The 19,837-nt window shown below is 38.0% G+C and overlaps 2 protein-coding genes across 2 annotated transcripts in view; one reads left to right on the forward strand and one right to left on the reverse strand.

The window, feature by feature from the left end:
* lrit1a (leucine-rich repeat, immunoglobulin-like and transmembrane domains 1a) overlaps window positions 1-1,226 on the reverse strand; it is a 6,848-nt gene extending 5,622 nt beyond the window's left edge. Inside the window, exons 1-2 of the mRNA XM_015944746.3 lie at window positions 721-1,226; window positions 1-331 (exon numbers count right to left, since the gene is read on the reverse strand). The exon at window positions 1-331 is cut by the window's left edge and continues 130 nt beyond it. Coding sequence (XP_015800232.1) covers window positions 1-331; window positions 721-842 — 453 coding nt within the window. The 5' untranslated portion in view covers window positions 843-1,226. The remainder of the gene's footprint in view (window positions 332-720) is intronic.
* A 1,170-nt stretch (window positions 1,227-2,396) lies between these two features.
* Window positions 2,397-7,825, forward strand: rgra (retinal G protein coupled receptor a). Its single transcript, XM_015944749.2, has 7 exons — window positions 2,397-2,692; window positions 2,964-3,120; window positions 3,683-3,804; window positions 4,222-4,375; window positions 4,556-4,673; window positions 7,478-7,591; window positions 7,662-7,825. Exons 1-7 carry the CDS (start codon window positions 2,614-2,616, stop codon window positions 7,803-7,805), a joined length of 888 nt encoding a protein of 295 aa, XP_015800235.1. The 5' UTR covers window positions 2,397-2,613; the 3' UTR covers window positions 7,806-7,825.
* The last annotated feature ends 12,012 nt before the right edge of the window (window positions 7,826-19,837 follow it).

Here is a 19,837-nt window from a genome sequence, read left to right on the forward strand (position 1 = left end):
GGTGGCCTCCGCGGGTAGCGAGGTGAGCTGGTTGTTGTGCAAATCAAGAAGTCTGAGGCTGGGCATATCCATTAGAGATTCCCAGGGAAAGGCAATGAGGGCATTGCCGTCCAGACGAAGCTCTTCCAGGTTGAACAATCCCCGGAAACTGTCCTGGCTGAGAGCGGACAGGGTGTTGAAGGACATCCACAGAAACTCCAGACTGGAGAGGTAGAAGAAAGCCTCACTTGGAATCAGCTGAATAGAAGTCTTCTCAATCCGCAGTTTGGATGTGTCAACCGGAAATCCGACAGGCACCAGAGATATGTCGGGATCGTTGCATATCACGCTCCTGCAAGACAATGTCTTTAATTAAATCTACAAAATCAATTTGAGGACATTCCGTACAATGATTCATTAAATATGTTAAATAATTAAAGGACAATAATGAAATAGGCACCAAATAGGTCCAACTCAGCAAAAAATAATGTGGATTATGGGTCAGGAGAGAAAAATCCCCAGTGCATCCGAATTTATAAAAGTCCTAAAAGGGAATGCCAAAGTGCATTTGAGCTGTAATCCCGTATTAAATAAAAAATTTGATCGACATGAGCTTTTTGAATTATCGTGCACGTGCTCACCTCTGTTGAAACATCTTTCTGGAAGACCTGAGGTGCGCCTTTACGCACAAACCAAACCACACACCGGTGCACATTTTTATAACATGGACAGTCTCCTTACCTGGCTTTGGATCCATCACTCAGGTTGTGATAAAAGCAGCTGCACTGTGATGGGCAGGAGCTCACTGGGGAGAAAAGTTCAAATGTGGCCACACCGAGCCCCAGCAGCAGGACGGAGAACATTTTGGCCCGCTTTTACGCATACGTTAATTTGCCTACATGCGTGCAGTTTTGCGCCTGCTGAAGTCAAAGAGAGCAGCTATTTCCTCTCACTTACGGGACCGTCTTCCGCATGGCGTTGTCCCCCCGCTTCGCTGTCCCATAGTGATCAGGCTGCTGTGAGTCCCGAGATAAAAAGGATGGACGAGGATTAGAGAAAAGACTGGCGCCGTTTCATCTGGATGCGTATTTCATCTCTGAGTCTGATAGGCTGCGCAGAGACGTCTCTATTTATCAGCGGGGGGAAAGAGAAAAGAAAAAAATAAACTTCCGAAATGGTCATAATCCTGTTTATTTCTCTCATGATCGTTCTCTGCTGACAACGCTTTGTTTTACCACAAGGTGGCCTCGAGGTTGCATGCGTGGCTGGGGTGCTGATGGGATGTTGTTTTTTGCAAACTCTTAAACAGTTTAACCCTATATTATTCTTATATATTAAACTAATGTTTGAGTTTTCGCTTTTATGGCAATAGGCAAATTCAATTCGCTTTTCCACAAACTTCTTGATTTTTAATAATAAAGCATGAAGTATTTGTCTCATCAGGGATTTAAATGTGTGAATTAAAGAAAACCCAGATTACAGACTTCATGGGCTGATTTTTTATTTATTTATTTTGTGTGAAAAATAAAGCGATGGGAGATAAGAAAAATACTCTAAGAAATAGCTACAATATACAGCAGAAACTGCAGCCTGAGAAGGGAAACTGGAGGTTATAAACAAGAGGGAACTGGGTCTATTGATGCCAAAATCACGGAAAACCAAATATTCCAAAAAGAAACATAAAAGCTGCACAAATGAAGCATAAATAAGAACATCCTTAAACACTTATTATTTAAACTATTCAACTGAAGAAATAGATCTGCTTTTCATATTTTATCATTCAATTTACGTATTCTGAACTTGACCACTTTGTTTGATTTCCCGTCTTCCCAGTAACCACAAACGTCGATTAAACAAGATTAACTTTATAATTCACCTCAGTGACCGTTTTGGAAACAATCCTACTCAGGAAAATCCCAAAGGATTTTCTTTTGTGATGTAGTATTACTCAGCTGTTGTTGTGAGCAGCCCCTTTGGATTTCTATAAATAACAGAGGTTTCTGAATCTTATGTAACATCTAATCAGAAGATTTGTCCTGTAGTAGAAACATATTTGTCTCTCATTCTTGGCAAGAACAAGCTGAGAAAAAAAACTAAACAAAGAGAAGGCTATCTTTATCGATTTTATCATCTATACGTGCAATTTTGCAGCGCACGCAAATATGCACACGATGCAATCGCTGTTTCATGCAGCATCAAAGCCTTAATGAAAACGACATTGTGATTGGCAGAACACCGCGCCCTCTCAGACACCTGTTAACTAAAAGAAGCGACGCAGAGCTGCATCCTCAACGGGACGCGCGCGCTCACACACACACACACACACACACACGCACACACGCACGCACACACAAAGGCTTGTTGTGTAACTCACTGAGGACTTTATTGTTGCGGCTCGGGAAAGGCGCATTAGGCGTTACGGTTTGTGCAGTTATGTTCATTAAAACATTCTTGCGCGGATTGGGGTGACGGAAGGGGGGGCTTTATATAATGAACTGCATGCTTTCACGTGAAATGACTCTTTAAAAGCGCGCGATCACAGCGAGGCACAGCGCGAAACGACCAGACAGAGACGCGTGAGAAGTCTCGACCATCGCTGCGTTCAATAAAAACATAATAAAGAAAGGCGTCAGTATGGCCTCGTCGTCTCCTCTGCCGGAGGGCTTCTCCGAGTTGGACGTGTTCTCCCTCGGATCGTGTCTGCTGGTGGAGGGTGAGTGTTTTATTGGATTTCTGCCAGGAGCTCTCGCCGTGCGGAGGCTACTCGGTCACTGATGCCGCTGTTTCTCGTCTGGATTTATTACTGTTCCACATAAAGTCACACATTAACCTCCACCAGTGGCGTGGGAGGACGCAGAAGATGAATGCAATGTGATGTTTTGCTTCATCTTGGTGTGTCGCTGTCTCCCGCCGTGCGTACTGGCATGAATCCAAATAATATCAGCCAGGTGTTTTAACGTTTTTGCTCCTTTCTCCCACCCAAGGTCTACTGGGCATCTGCCTGAATGTGGTGACGATCGTTGCTTTCCTCAGAGTCAGAGAGCTCAGAACTCCCAGTAATTTCCTGGTGTTCAGCTTAGCCATGGCTGACATCGGCATCTCCATGAACGCCACCGTTGCAGCGTTCTCCAGCTTTCTGAGGTAAGTTATGCAAACGCAGCTTTCACAATGTAAAGGTTTAGCCTCCTGAGGCCAAATGGAAGGTGGTGTAATGAAAAAGTAATGATGTTGAGCTGCATGATAATAGCTCATCATCACAGAGTCAAAAGGGGATTTTGGTGACACTTGACAATAAGGCCCCCTTTATTAGCATTACTTAGTGCATTATTAAACATTAATAAACTATTAAATGAAGTTGGATAACAGTTTAACCATATTATGTAATGCATTACCGGGAAACCCCCCACCCCCCCCACCCCCCCACCCCACACACACACACACCTTATGGACACTCCAAACTTCACAATAACGGTAAAGGGATGCGTTGTTTATTAATGCTTAACAATGCAATAACTAAGGATAATAAAGGGACTCTTTTTGTAAAGTGTTACTGGGAAAACAGAACTTCAAAATAAATAAAATAACATTTCAATATGCACATTGTTTGCATTTTATTTTTAATTTTACAAAAATAAAATACTTTTTATGTCATTTTAGTGAAGTTTAATTAGTAAAATGAATACTTTTGCACATCTTGTTGCAGGTACTGGCCCTACGGCTCAGATGGGTGCCAAACTCATGGCTTCCAGGGGTTTATGACAGCTCTTGCCAGCCTCAACTTCATTGCAGCCATTGCTTGGGACAGATATCACCAGTATTGCACTAGTAAGATGACACCCTGAGGTAATGCACAATAGAACATGTGCATTCTCTCCTTTGTGGTGTTTACCATGACATGCTGGGGCCACAAGATCCTCCTACAATAACAAATGCAATCTAATCTCTGGATTGAGCAGGAAGTCTTTAATAAAAACATCAATTTTGAGGATTATTTATGCAATGAGACAAACAAACACTTCCTGTGTTATTTTAGTAGCAATTAAGTATAAAAAGCTGCAGCTTTTGAACTATAGGCACCATCTAATCACGCTGCCATATTGTAATCGGGGACACATATTTTTTATGGGTTTTTTTAAAGAGTGGGATTAAAGCTGTTGCATGGCATTACAAAGTGTCAACAACTCTAGCAGTCATGTTTTAAAAGGTGTAAAAATCCATCATAATTGATGTTTTTCATTCAAGGGACAAAGCTGCGGTGGAGCAGCGCCATCAGTCTGGTCGTTTTTGTCTGGATGTTTTCTGCTTTCTGGGCAGCGATGCCCCTCATTGGCTGGGGGGAGTATGACTACGAGCCTCTCAGGACCTGCTGCACATTGGACTACAGCAAGGGAGACAGGTGCTGGAAAGACGCCTCAGTATGCTCTGAACTTGTTGATTTATTTTTGAAGACCAATTCAGAATCAGCTGAGGTTGTAAGCTGTTATGATTCTAAAAAATAAGATGAAAGATTGTTAATGTGCTTGGATCTAGCTTAAAGGTAACCCCAGATTATTGTTTTGTGTTTCTCTTTTAACAGAAACTACGTGTCCTACTTGATCCCGATGAGCATTTTCAACATGGGCATTCAAGTGTTTGTTGTCATGTCCTCCTACCAGTCCATTGCACAGAAATTCAAAAAGACTGGAAACCCCAAGGTAAGTAACATAGTTAGCTACTATTCATCAATGTCGTTTAAAGGTGTGGAACACTGAAAAATATTTTCTAATTGTTGTTTCTTAATATAATCGGTCACTCTGAGTCTTTCATGTAGTCTGAACATGAAAATAGTCTCCTACACGTATCTCCTGCATTAGCTTCTGATAGGCAATAGACGGTGAAACTCTGAGATTAGAAAAGTGTGACAGATCTACATCACACTGTCACTTAACATTCATGGACTCCCCCATCTTGGCTTGCAATGGGGAAGGTTGTTGTTGGTTTAGCGTTCAGGAATTTCAACTAGAAAAAACAGACCATTAGCATTAGTAATTACACCTCACAGCAGAACTTCTGCAGGTTTGTGTCATTTGTGGAGACCACACAAATGGTGTCAGTGGTCAGTTGCATTGTTGTTAGCCAATCAGAAGCGAGATGTCCAAATATCAGGAAATAAGACTCCAAAATCCACCGTCTAAAGCTACTTTCATGTCCAGCTGACTTGTACTTCCTGAAACAGATGCCTCTGGGCTTATTTCACTCCGATTACGACTTACAAGGTATTCATTCCTACTGGGCAATATGACTAAATAGTTCATCTGTACGATAGAAAATGTCTATCGTCTTAAATGAAACTCTATCCTTTACACCATGGTTAGGCGTTTTACGGCAGTATTTTTCATCAAGCTGCACTGTAAAAAAAAAACAGAAAAGTTAGGAGAACTTAAAATTGTAAGGCAACAAACTTCAGCTAATTTTTACGTTACAATATTAAACTTTTAAGTTTTACTATTGAGTTAGCGCAACTTTCAAATTTAAGTCTACCCAACTCAAGTAATAGCTGTACAGACTTACATTTTTAAATTGTGAAAATGTTTAATCCTGTTATATGCTAACTCTACTCCAAGTTGTAGAGACTTAAATTTCTAAATTGTAAAACTGTCAATCCTTATTTATTCTAACTAAAGTGTAAGTGGCAATAAAATATTTTTTTTGTATTGTTACAGTTTGTATTACTGGTTTACTCTAATTCCAGTGTATGTGCTAGTAACATCAAGTTTCACAACAATTTTCAACCATAGGTTGCAGTAACTCAAATTCACATAAGTGCTTGTGTGTAAAACAAATCTAGCAGTAACTGTGTTAGTATACCAAATTAATGTCAACATAGTACCGGTAATTTAAATTGTGCACATCTGCAGTTAACATTGCAACTCTATCTGCTAGTTAGCACCAATAGATTCCAATCATTTGAACATTCAAATGTTTATTTTTTATTTAACATATTTCTGTAAAATGTTTCTACAAGGTCAAGTCATGTGGAGCTTAAATTCATCTTAAGGATGTTCAGTAACCTACACCCCTTAGTGACTGAACAGAAACCTTCCTAAGGAGGTCGAGCACATCATCAGAAGACTGAATTAACAAAACCAGTTGGATACACAATGGTTGAACAACACAGCTCAATAAGAACAAAACTAAGTTTTCAAAATAAGCAGCAAATGCTCATTGTACAACTCAGAGACACAGTACATAAAATCAAACTGTAACCAAGATGCAGTTGGAAGACACCAAGATGAGTACCTGACGGTTTAACCTGTTGTCAATGAAATTTGGAAAGCATTATTTTCTGTCAGTTTTACAAAAAGTATAACACTTTGTATGAAAAAGTAGATGTCCCCTGTCGATCCCAATATTGTAAAAATAAATAAAACTTTGGGAGACCTCTAAAGGAAAAAAACTACTGAATTGGAACAATACAGAAGCAAATAAGCAAGAACCAGCATGGCAGCAAGGAGTTTGTTTTGAGAGATCTGACCCTTGCAGGGAGATCTGTTCCAAGCTCCATGAAATAAGAGAGTTTGAGTTTAACTAAAATAAATCAAACATGAAGTTCCAAAATCTAAAAAACACCTGAACTTTTCAAAAAGTACATTCAAGTCCAAAAAACAGTGCAGAGATTCTTTGTGCTTTGAAGTCACTCACTGGCGGAAATCAGAGGAATTTTAGTGAAGGAAGAGCTCTCTTACATGAATGTTATTTATCAAAGACAAACAGATGATAAGAAGTGTGCTTGCTGTGACAGATGTAGGTCATTTCCACGACTGAGCGTTTGAGTTGAGAACGCAGACAGGCTGTAGCTGGTTTTGTAGCCACCGAAACAATGAATCTGCAAAGAGCCGGTTCAGTAGACTTCTGAGGGAATTGAATCAAATGGCCTTGTGTTTTGTTGCATAAGCTCATTACTCACAGTCATCTGAGCTGGCTGCAAACACTGTTGTTGCAAAGTGTTTTCCACCACACAAGGGTTTACCTCAAAAGTCTCTTTTTTTGTTTCACACTGTTCATTCATTAAATAAGCATTTTATCAATGTCATATTTGGTGCCTCAATCTGTCATTTATAGAGATTAAATTTCATCCCTTGAAGCCAGATTTATTTCAAATTCAGAGAGCTTTGTTGAAATGTTTCAAACGGCATGCTTTAAGCATAAGCGGGGACGTGTTAGTCTGCATGAGCACACTGCAACTTTGAATAATATCTGTACTGATTCTAGGACTCTAAGATTTTCATTCACTCACTTTTTCTTTTTTTCCATCTCAGTAAAAAAGGATCTAAACACAATCATTTAGTCTCTCAGACATTATCCCAGGCATGTGATGTGCCTGCAGGGGGAAAACCTCATGACAAAGCCTTTTTTTTTACAGATGATGGCTAACAAATCAGTCTTGTTCTGACCTACTTTTCACTCATTTCCACGTGTTCTTGTCTCCCTTCTTTCTGTTTTGTTTTCCTTTCTGTAGTTCAACCCCAACACTCCTCTTAAGACTCTACTGTTCTGCTGGGGACCCTACGGCATTCTGGCCTTCTACGCTGCTGTGGAGAACGCCAACCTGGTCTCGCCTAAACTCAGAATGGTAAAGACAATCAACTACACCCCATAATTACATATTTGAACTGTTCTCAGGTGTATTTTTGCGCCGACAGATCGCCCCCATCCTGGCTAAGACTTCTCCCACCTTCAACCCGCTCCTGTATGCTCTGGGAAACGAGAACTACAGAGGAGGCATTTGGCAGCTTCTCACTGGGGAAAAGATCAATGTGCCTCAAACAGACAATAAGTCCAAATAAACATAATTTATTCAGCTTGATGTTTTTGTCTGTGAGCCTTCGTACACGTCTTGTGTCTTGAGCATTGAGAACTGTGGACCTCGTGCGTGCACCTGCTTGCTCTCATGTAGCCTTTGCAGTTGTGTTTTACAGCATTAGGGTAATTTGCTGCTAGAGAATTGACTGAATTAGATGGTCAATACAGCAAAACACTGTGGCTTTTTCCCTGTAACTAATGTGCTTTCTTTGTATTATTTTGAGTAATAATGTCACTTTTTTATTGTACAATCGTGACTTTTTTTTTGCATTATTTAAAAAAAGAAATGTCATGACTCCTTTCCAAATAAGCATCTAAAATGTGGAACTTAAAACCAAATTATGCAGGTTTTTTGAAGTATTTTGTGACATTTCTGTCAATTTAATCGTGACACTGGAAAACAAGAAGTTCCGCTTTATCTTATCTCTAGTGCAATTCTTTTTTTCTTTTTTTTCATCAAAACTAACCTCTGGTTGAAATGCCAGCCATGAGGACAGCGTAGGAAGCATTCTGGTATTACTTCTGGCCACTGAGATGTGAAAGTGCACAAGTCACATATCTTAATACTTTTAGAGTGATCTGCGTTCTGAGTAAAATTACAATAATCCTCCAAACAAAGGCCCCATTCGTGAGTCTGCAGTCCTCATGACAAGTTGGAGATTAGTTTGCAGCTATAGATTAACTGGAAATGCTTCTCAAGCTCACATTTGTAACATAATGACAGAAGTTTGAACACTTAACATAAAAAACTCAAATAATACATGTTCTTTAATGATCTGAACTACACCGATATCCTTTATGTGCATGGTAGCTCAGTCTTGTTTGTACTGTTTTTCAAAATCAGTAAAAAAAATAATAATAAATGTTTCCTCAGGATTTTGCAGAACAACTTTTCTTCGTAAACGGTGACTTTGCAGATTATGTTTTATGTGTTTTGTCCAACAACATTAAACAAGATTCAGCTGTTAGATTTTCTACAATCTAAATTCTTTACCAGTTTAAAGATTCATGCCGTCCATTCTTATGGATCTAAAGTGACAAATGCCAAAACCTGACTTTTGTAACCCCGCCGGTGCTCTCAGTGTGAACCCAGGGCGTCTCCTCTACATGCCGTTCTTAACAAAATAATGATCTGTGTTTCGACCACGCCAGTCACGTACATTGAGATTTATCAGTTTGTCAAAGTTTGCAAGTAGCAATGACTACAAATCAGATGTCGGCACGTCGCATACATGACGTCACCACAGAACAGCGTAGCTGCTACTTACCACATGGCAGATTTATGGTGGATCTTTCCTCTTGAAGGAAGCATTTGAAGTTTGATGAACTTGCAGCCATTTTCCTTCTGTTTTTCTCCGTGTCTGGTTCGGTGACGAAACTTTGGTGAAGCCCATTTGTAGTCCTGGTTTTATTTTTACACAAAACTTAAAATAACAATCCACCCTTTTTGAAATGAAGCATGTTCTTATGGCAAGCCAAATGAGCATTTATTCTGATATCAGGATATCAGCCAGAATTGTCATGAACATGTAAGCCATTTCTGTCCACTAGTTAACTAGTTAGACATGTTTGTGTCAACTAGTTAAATATCGAGGGTGAAAATGTGCCCACTAGTTAACTAGTGACAGCAGAAATGCGCACTAGTTAACTAGTGAACACATTTAGGCTTCAGTAGTTAACTAGTTGACACAAAAACTGCTCACTAGTTAACTAGTAAAAGCAGAAATGCATAGCAGTCAGCTACTTGAAGGTATTTGTCTCACTAGTTAACTAGTGAGGGTCAAAATGTGCACACTAGTTAACTTGTGGTAGACATAAATGCGCACTAGTTAACTAGTGAACATATTTTGGCTTCACTAGTTAACTAGTTGACACATAAATGGCTCACTAGTTAACTAGTAAAGACCAAAATGCATACCAGTCAGCTAGTTGAAGGTTTTTGTGTCTCACTAGTTAACTAGTGATGGCCAAAATGTGCACACTAGTTAACTTGTGGTAGACATAAATGTGCACTAGTTAACTAGTGAACACATTTTGGCTTCACTAGTTAACTAGTTGTCACATAAATGGCTCACTAGTTAACTAGTAAAGGCCAAAGTGCATACCAGTCAGCTAGTTGAAGGTTTTTTGTGTCTCACTAGTTAACTATTGATGGCCAAAATGTGCACACTAGTTAACTAGTGAAGGCTTAACTCCTAACTAGTTAACTAGTTGGAGTAGGTCAGTGCCACTAGTTAACTAGTGAACCATTAATGGCTCACTAGCTAGCTAGTTGATGGCAGCAGGCTCACTAGTTACCTAGTTGATGCATCCATTGTCCAAACTAGTTAACTAGTGAGGACATAAATGTATACTAGTAAACTAGTTCAAGTCTACATTCACACTAGCTAGCTAGTTGCGCAGAATTCTAATTAGGAGGCGGAGAATTTCTCAAATTAAGACTCTCTATTGGCTCCCTGTGTCAAAATAAAATATGACAACCAATCACAGTGCGGAATTTCGTAAAATCCCACCCCAAACATTTGCATGCGGCACACAAGTTAACATGCTGGCCTGAGGAACCTCAGCTAGTGAACTAGTAGTGGCTTCAGTGTGACACTTACATGTAAACTTGTGAAGGCAGAACTGCTCACTAGTTAACTAGAGAGGGTACAAATGTCCACTAGTTAACTAGTGAGGTGCAAAATAAGTGTCACTAGTTCACTAGTGGGCCCCAAATCGCCCACAAGTTAACTAGTAAGGTGCGGATATGCTCACTAGTTAACTAGTGAGGTGCAGATTTGCTCACTAGTTAACTAGTGCGCCCTAAAGCGCCCACTAGTTAACTAGTAAGGTGCAAAAAAGCATCACTAGTTAACTTGTAAAGTGCAGATATGTTCACTAGTTAACTAGTGGGCCCCAAAATGTAAACAAGTTAACTAGTAGGATGCGGATTTGCTCACTAGTTAACTAGTGAGGCACAGATATGCTCACTAGTTAACTAGTGATGTGCGGATTTGCTCACTAGTTAACTAGTGAGGTGCAGATTTGCTCACTAGTTAACTAGTGTGCCCTAAAGCACCCACTAGTTAACTAGTAAGGTGCAAAAAAGCATCACTAGTTAACTTGTAAAGTGCAGATATGCTCACTAGTTAACTAGTGGGCCCCAAAACGCCCACTAGTTAACTAGTAGGGTGCGGATTTGCTCACTAGTTAACTAGTGAGGCACAGATATGCTCACTAGTTAACTAGTGAAGTGCGGATTTGCTTACTAGCTAACTAGTGAGGCGCGGATTTGCTCACTAGTTAACTAGTGAAGTGCGGATTTGCTCACTAGTTAACTAGTGAGGTGCGGATTTGCTCACTAGTTAACTAGTGAGGTGCGGATTTGCTCACTAGTTAACTAGTGAGGTGCAGATATGCTCACTAGTTAACTAGTGAGGTGCAGATATGCTCACTAGTTAACTAGTGCGCACAAGACGCACACTAGTTGCTGTTTTTGGAGCAATCTAGTTTACTTGTTATGTAAAAATGTGTTCTTACTAGTTAACTAGTGACAAATTTACCTTCACTAGTTAACTAGTTGACATATTTGGCCTTTCTAGTTCACTTGTAATGGGACAGGAAGCACTCACTAGTTAACTAGTGAGCATATCTGCATTATAATTTTTTCTCACTAGCTTATAGAGGGCAAACTGAGCCTTACATGTTAAGTAGTGAACACAAAACACTGTCACTAGTTAACTAGCTGCAGAAAAATGCCCCTAAAACTAGTAAATTTGTGGAATTTGAATAAATACACACTTGGCTGGCATTCTGTGTAACATGTTAACGCTTGCCATATGTTCTTGGTGTTAAAATGTGTCTTTAAACTTCACAAACATCATGTGAAATCTATGGCACACAACAATTAAATAAGATTAGAAAATTGCGTTTTTAGACCCACTGACTTGCATTCATTTTGTCGTTCTTCCGTGGACCCATGGTCCGGAAGTAGATTGGTGTGACTTATGGACACTTTGGGAAACACATCAAATAATGAAATGAAATTTCTGCTTTTGTTTTGGAAACCTGTTCATAAAAAAGCACAAACTAATCAGCCCACACTGACACTTCCTCTCAATCTGTAAAACATTTGAATTCTCTCAAATCTTCACATAATGTCGAATATGTGCTTTTGATCCTGTTTACTGTAATTAAATGTACAGAGGATTTTTCTAGAGTTATTATTGCCAATTAAATGTTGGAACCAACTAATGTCCTGTTGTGAACATTAATAAAGTATTGCAATTATACAAACATCGGTTACAATTTATTTTAACCTTCCCGTATAGGCAATGAGATCAGATAGGCCCCAGGTGCTTTTTATTTATCTATTATTTTTTATTTATTTTTTATTTTTTGGAATGCACGACTTCACCGTTGCTAAGACATAAACTATCAACCATACTTAACCACCCCCCTGTCCTGGTGGGGTCACCTGATATAACAGTGGAAGGGTTACATGAAAAAGACATCATTCATTGTTTTTGAGGGGCTTTGCAATTGGTTGAATACCAAATCTGACAACTTTCCTCCCCAGATGTTTCGTTCTGAGCGACTGATGCTTACCAGACGTGTGGAGCTGTCAGATGTTGGGAGGTGTTACGTTGACCCCACATCCTGAACTGCTGCTGGCCACGATCAGCAACCTAATGAACTTTATGCTAGAAATTCACCTAAAACACACATGAAGAATTTTTTTACTTTGTTTTTAAGTTTTAAAAAAGCCCCGCTCTCCTACCAAGAAATCAGTGAGGACTACTTCAATGATTTCTTGTAGGCAAATGCAATAAATGGAGATAAAATTCAGTCTTGTGAAATATTTGAAGACCTCTGACTGATGAAATAATCAAAAATAACAGAACATTTAATAAAAATCTACTTTTAAACAGATTATTAGAAGCTAATATTAATGTGTCGTCATAGATTATGTCCACAGATTATGTATTTAAAGCACACAGGCTTAAGATTTTACATCAAATGACTGATGGATTATCTTGTGCTTGAATCCAAATGTCTGGCAGGAGAGCACTTGTTTTTTCTTTTTTTCATCCGCTTCCCTCTCTTACAATCAAACATATTCAGGTACTTAGAGTTCACTGAGGATTACAGGGTATCCGCGGGTCCTTAAAAAGTCTTAAAAAGTCTTAAATTTACTTTTCCAAATTTAAGGCCTTGAAAATCCTTAAAAATGACAAATAATCCTTAAATCCAGTTTCCAAAGGTCTTAAATTACCAAAGACCCAATAAACAAGATTATTTTATTTCTATAAAAATTTTCGTGAATTTCTAGTTAGTGTTCAGCATTTTTTGTGTACGATGTTGGCGTAAGCGGAACCGTACACATTCAGCTGGTTGTGAAAGGGGGCTGTTTTTAGATGAGCACATTAGCTGGTTAAGCTAGTGGGAGCTTGCGCCATGGGAAGTGCAAGTTTAATGGTAACTGGATGGCTAATCCCACGTTCACGACGTGGTTAGCACCGGTTCCAGGCAATAGCTGGAAATTATAGCTTAAATTTAATTTTAAAAATAGCTTAAATCTGATCAAAGTGGCCTTAAAAAAGGTCTTAAAAAGTCTTAAATTTGGCTCCCTTAAACCTGCAGATACCCTGGATTATGTCTGGTCAACCAATGAAGTTTTCATATGGGCTTTTTGAGAGGATTACGCAGCAATATGAGCACCAGTGCAGCAGGACGAGGGATTCAGAGAGAGTAAGGACAGAGACGTTACATGAATGAGCAGCAGGCAGAAAGACTAAAAAATAAAAACACTTTTAACATTAATGTAAAGCTCTGGTTCATGTGATTTGTTTGGGTTTTATCATTATTTGTTTTTACTATGCATTAACAAAAAAGACCGAGTGTGTAACGAGAGTATGATGGGATTGGATGTAAAAAGTAGAAAATGAATTGATATATTTTGGAAATGTCTGAATATCCAGAAACCTGAAAAAGATGGATTTCCAGTGACTAAAGCAAAACTATTCAGCTGTTGTTTAATTATGTGCACCTTGGGAGGTTGTAGAAAACCTATAGAGGGTGCTATGTCAATTACTGGCCATTTTACTTTGGTGACAAACAGCGTCTAGAGCAATTCAGTTCTTTAACAAAGAGACTTTCAAATGTTTCAACCTGGTTCGAGTTTAATTTGATCTTTTTTTTAAATGTTTTTATGATTGATCAAGAAAAAAAGCTGAGTGCAATAATATTAGGATGAGTTTTGTCCACACAAAATTAAACTTTTACAATTGAAAATAATTTTTTATCGCAGATTAAATACAGATCATAAATACTATGATGTATTTCATGTCTCAATTGATTTTATGAGCTACGTACGAGCAGAGGAATAGCTAGTTAGACATAATAACAAGCATTGTCCAGAACGGACTTTTAAAAGATAAAAGAAATATAAAAATGTGTTAACATGTGAGAAAACATTTTCCAGCATTAATTATTTGATATATCAATGTGATAATATTTCATTAACTTAGACAGTCCCAAGTTAGAGACAGACAGACAGACAGACTTTTAACAAGGTACTGAAAACATTTCTCAGAGATTTTGGTCTATTATGACATGATAGCGTCCTGTAGTTGCTACGGATTGGTCGGCTGCATCCATGATGCCAATCTCTCGTTCCATCACATCACAAAGGTGCTCTATTTGACTGAGATCTGGTGACTGTGGAGGCCATCTGAGTACACTGAACCCAATATCATGTTCAAGAAACTAGTTTGAGATGATTGGAGCTTTATGATGTGGTGCATTATCCTGCTGGAAGTAGCCATCAGAGGATGGGTACACTGTGGTCCTAAAGGGATGGACATGGTCAGCAACAATACTCAGGTAGGCTGTGGTGTTGTAACAATTTTCTATTTGAACTATAGGAGTCCAAAGTGTGCAGAGAAAATGTCCCCCACACCATTACACCACCACCACCACCCTGACCCATTGATACAAGGCAGGAAGGATCCATGCTTTCATGTTGTTGATGGCAAATTCTGACCCTACCGTCCGAATGTCGCAGCAGAAATTAAGACTCATCAGACCACGCAACATTTTTCAAATCTTCTATTAATCAATTTTGGTGAGTGTGTAAAATTGTAAAAAAGTACAAATTGTAGCATTGGTTTCCTGTTCCGAGTTGACAGGAGTGGCACCCGATGTGGTCTTCTGCTGCTGTAGATCAGCCTGTCTGGCATCAACAACCATGTCATGTGCAAAGTCACTTCAATCACCTTTCTTCCCCATTCTGAAGCTCAGTTTGAACCGCAGCGGACTGTCTTGACCATGTTAACATGCATAGATGCATGTAATGTCACCATGTGATTGGCTGATTAGTAATTTGCTTTATCGTGCAGTTGGACAGGTGTGCCCTATGAAGTGGCCAGTGAGCGTAGATAATGTGTATTGAAGTAAACACACACACACACACACACACACACACATATATATATATATATATATATATATATATATATATATATACATACATATATATATATACATATGTATATATATACATATATATATACATATGTATATATATACATATATATACATATGTATATACATACATATATATATATATATATATATATATATATATATATATATATATATATATATATATATATATATATATATATATATATATATATATGTATGTATGTATGTATGTATGTATACGTGACCCCGTGTACAATTGATCATACAGTATAAATTAATAAACTTAAAAAATATGGTTTTAGGGGAGTCGTTCTCAGTTGGGTTAGAAGTTATTTAACCAATAGAAATCAATTTGTACAAATGAATAATTATAAGTCAGAACTGCTTAGTTTCAATTGTGGTGTGCCACAGGGGTCAGTTTTGGGTCCAAAGCTATATTTGTTTGATATATTAATGATTTGTGTGAGGTTTCCAGAGCATTAACATGTGTTTTATTTGCAGATGATACTTTTTTTTTTTTTTTTTTAACTTCGGGAGAGAATTTGCAAGATCTTTGATTGGTTTCAACAGAACTGGCCAAACTGCAACTATGGTTTGATTTGAATAGATTATCATTAAACTTGAACAAAACTAAAGTTATGTTGTTTGGAAATCTTAAAATAAACATACATATGGCAATAACTGTAAATGATATTATTATAGAAACAGTGTATGAAAATACATTTCTGGGTGTAATCCTTGATCACAAATTATGTTGGAAACCTCACATAAAATGTGTTAAAGGAAAGGTAACACGGAGTATTGAGATGTTGGGGAAAGCAAGACATGTTGTGAATTGACAGGCATTGTATACACTGCACTGCACACTGATAGTGCCATACCTAACTTACTGCGTTGAAGTGTGGGGAAACATCTATAAAACCACCCTATATTCACTTTGTACATTACAAAAACGAGCCATAAGGTTGGTCAGTCATGAGGGATATAATGAACACACAAATAGCTTCTTTATAAAATTACAAACCTTAAAGTTCAAAGATTTTATTGAATTTAAGACTGCATTATTTATGTACAAAGTAAATAAAAAAATACTGCCTGGAAATATTCAAAAACTGTTTGCAGAAAGACAAGGTGGGTATAAGTTGAGAAGGGAATTAAATTTGAAGCAGCATTATGCTCGAACAAAATTGAAAAGTATGTGTATTTCATTTAGTGGAGTTGTTTAATGGAATGGTCTTGAGGAAAGAATCAAAGAAAGTTTAAATAAAGTGCAATTTAAGAAATTATATAAAGAATACGTTTTTTTCCAGATATAGACAAGAGGATCACTAATTTGTATGTACTCTAGTGATAAAATTTATTAACGTTGTTGTAACTGATGTTGATACTTTTGAGTTGTTGAATTCTGACATTTTAAATTTTTTAAGTATGAGTAAATTGATTTAGGGGTAGGTGAAACAAGCTATGCTTCTTCCTGTTCCTTTTCGAACAATTATGGTTGTGATAAGTTACCTAAATTGGAAATTAATATATGTATTGTTTTATTTGTTCGAAATAAATGAAGAAAAAAAAGTGTGTGTGTGTGTGTGTGTGTGCGTGCGTGCGGGGATTTGTGTTCTTAGTCCTTTTATGTGCAGTTATCAAACGAAAACAAACAAATAAGTCTAATCTAATTTAACCAAAGATCATGTTTACCTAACCTGTTGAAATTAATGCGGGTTTCACATCAACCTGGACTTTTAGATCTGTAAAGAACTTTTAGTAAAACACGTATACTATATGTTTCTTTAATCCAAATAGGTCTCAATGAGTGGAAATGCATCATCGTACCAGCTTTATTTAGTCAAACCAGGCCTTTATTCTAATGCCTTCTGACAGAACTGCAGGCCACAAACAAATCAAGATGACCTCAGGTCGACCACACTCTCCTTTATTGATCCTGACTACCTGGTGTGAAGCTGATTATATAACGCTGACACACACACACACACACACACACACACACACACACACACAAACGCACACATTCACACGTTGCCTTGCTGAACAGCCACAGGACAATCACTTTTAAAGCTGAGCAGCGATTCTCTTCCAATCAGTTAGATGACTTTGTTAATATGCTGATAAACTTGAATTTCTATAATAAAAATCCATACAGTTAATAGAAAAACAACAGAAGTGACTCATCATATCACACGTTACGGGAAAATAAAACATTTGTCTAGAAGAAACAGCGTTTTTAGAGGCAAGATTCATGTTTGGGTATAATCTAGATTAAAGTAGAGATGTGCGTCACTGCTCTTTAGAAATCACTGTTTTAAATCAATGAAGTACACACTGGGGTCAACGCTGAACGGGCTGATCACTTTAGGTCATAGTACTATAACACACACCAACACACACACTAAAGATACCCATGTTGTGCTCAAGTGGAGTATAATTTCTATGTCTGTTTGCATTTAGTTTTATTTCCTTGCCTATTTGAGAGCATTAAAAATGATTGTTTTTCTTTTTACCTTTCTTACAACCTTATGTATTTAATCAAATTGTGTTTATTCTCTACGTGTCAAAGATGCATTTTTGATTTTTCTGCTTTTCATCTCCATCAGAGCTGAGTTTTAGTGCAGAAAACGCCCATGAACACACATTCTGACTAAAGGTCAGTGCAAATGATGATGACCAAAATAAATAATACATTTTCTTCAAAGGCATGAGTCTTTTCTTGAAGCTGGTAGCTTGAATTTCCCCCTGTACTATGAAAGTAAATGCAATAGTTTGATCTTCTTTGGAAATATTTGATGATGATGCTGCGTGTGTTTTGGCTGCAGAGGTTTGGGATTTTTTTTCTGGCAGCTATAAATGAATATTTTGGCAAATGTTCAAGATTACGTGGTTATCTAATGTGATTGTTTCAGACGAGGGCAGAAAAACAAAAACCTGCAAAAAGTTATGAAGAAAACATAAGAACAAAAAAATACCAAGGTATATGGATCTGAATGCATACCTGTGTGTGCGTGCGTGCGTGCGTGCGTGCGTGCGTGCGTGCGTGCGTGCGTGCGTGCGTGATTATCCAAAGTCGTCTCTGGTGGCCAAAGCCAAATTTTAGCTCTTATGACTGCCAGAGCTCACCAGCAGCATCATGTTCGCTGAGGGAAATAGATGTGATTATCAAAGCTTTTTTTTTTTTTGACGTCACATATTTTCTAAAAATAAAAATGAAACATGTTGAGCCTCCTTTTTGGTTGGACTCCCAGTTTGTATTAGCTGGGTTTTAACTCGTTGACGTCACGTACGGGTCTGGGGGTAAACAGCAGTCTGACAGATTTGTGTGAAACACACTGGAAATGTGTGTGTTCAGGTGAAATTTTATCCTAAAAACACTGACTTGCTTTCCCCATCTTTGTCTTTATTTTCCCACATGACAAAACTGTAAGCATTGCAATTTATTTAAATTCCCACCATGGGATTGAATTCACCATGAAGCAGAGAAAGTAATAATTTTTCTTTTTCTTCTTTGATTTTAAACAAATTCACTCACTTTCTCATACCACAGAAACCCCACGGATAACCATTTTTCTTTATTGCTTATATATTTTTTCTCCTGAATATAAATAAAGCTTGGAGAAAAGATGACGTCACAAAAACAAGTACATAGCATTGGGACATGACACCTCATTAAAGACATTTCTTTAAAATAAATACAAAGATTTAAAAGTTGTGAGCAGAAAACGGAAAGAAATAGATTGTAAATATATGACTTGATTTCATTGGTCACTGATTGAAAATTAGATGGGATATGAGGACATCTGGTGGTTAAATGGGGATATAATAAAATTCTAATCTCAAAAATGACTGAAAGCAAACATTTCAACACGATTTATAACTGGAAAAAGATTTTATTTACAAGCAGACTCTTTTCTACCTTTCTAAATCAATAATGCATCATAAATATTCGTGTTTTCTGCCAATGAGCAGCCTAATCAGTCATAGGAAGCAGGGGCGTCGGACTGGGGGGGGGTTACCGTTTACCCAGGGCCCACTGCAGGGAGGGGCTTTGAATAAAAATGTTTTATTGTTGTTGTTGTTTTCCCCCAACTTACTTAATGTCTTAATAAACTTCCCTTTACCTGGATAAAGAGGTTAAGAAACAGAATTTCGCCTTAAAAATAATAACTGAATAATCTCTGAGGCATCTATCACCCCTTAAAAATGTGCAAAGTGGTTTAGTCCACACTAGCGGCCAGGGGCTGCACAGCCCATGTACAGCTATGAGACATCACAGATGCCGACAGCCAGAGCTGGAGGCAGGAGAGTCAGTAATGTCTTTTCCCAAGAAAGGGAAATCGGGCTTCTAGGAAAGAAAAGAAAAGAAGGAGAAAAAGTTAATTGAACAGAAGCAAGTATTGACTAGGTTTTTCAAGAAGGAAGGTGAGCAGCAGCAGACCACAGTATTAGCTGATATTAGCTAGCTCTCAGAAGCTGCATTCATGTTAGGTGTTCAGTGTTAAACGCCTTTAGTTTCACCATCAAGATCAAATGTAAATTA

Source organism: Nothobranchius furzeri, chromosome 12 (assembly GCF_043380555.1).
Source record: "Nothobranchius furzeri strain GRZ-AD chromosome 12, NfurGRZ-RIMD1, whole genome shotgun sequence".
NCBI classification, from domain to species: domain Eukaryota; kingdom Metazoa; phylum Chordata; class Actinopteri; order Cyprinodontiformes; family Nothobranchiidae; genus Nothobranchius; species Nothobranchius furzeri.

What these genes read in the sequence shown, in the direction of transcription:
- rgra (XM_015944749.2), top strand. Translation starts at nt 2,614, where the DNA reads ATGGCCTCGTCGTCTCCTCTGCCGGAGGGCTTCTCCGAGTTGGACGTG. An exon ending in AAAAGACTGGAAACCCCAAG is followed by an intron (nt 4,674 to 7,477) that starts GTAAGTAACATA and finishes TCCTTTCTGTAG; the next exon opens with TTCAACCCCAACACTCCTCT. An exon ending in TCTCGCCTAAACTCAGAATG is followed by an intron (nt 7,592 to 7,661) that starts GTAAAGACAATC and finishes TTGCGCCGACAG; the next exon opens with ATCGCCCCCATCCTGGCTAA.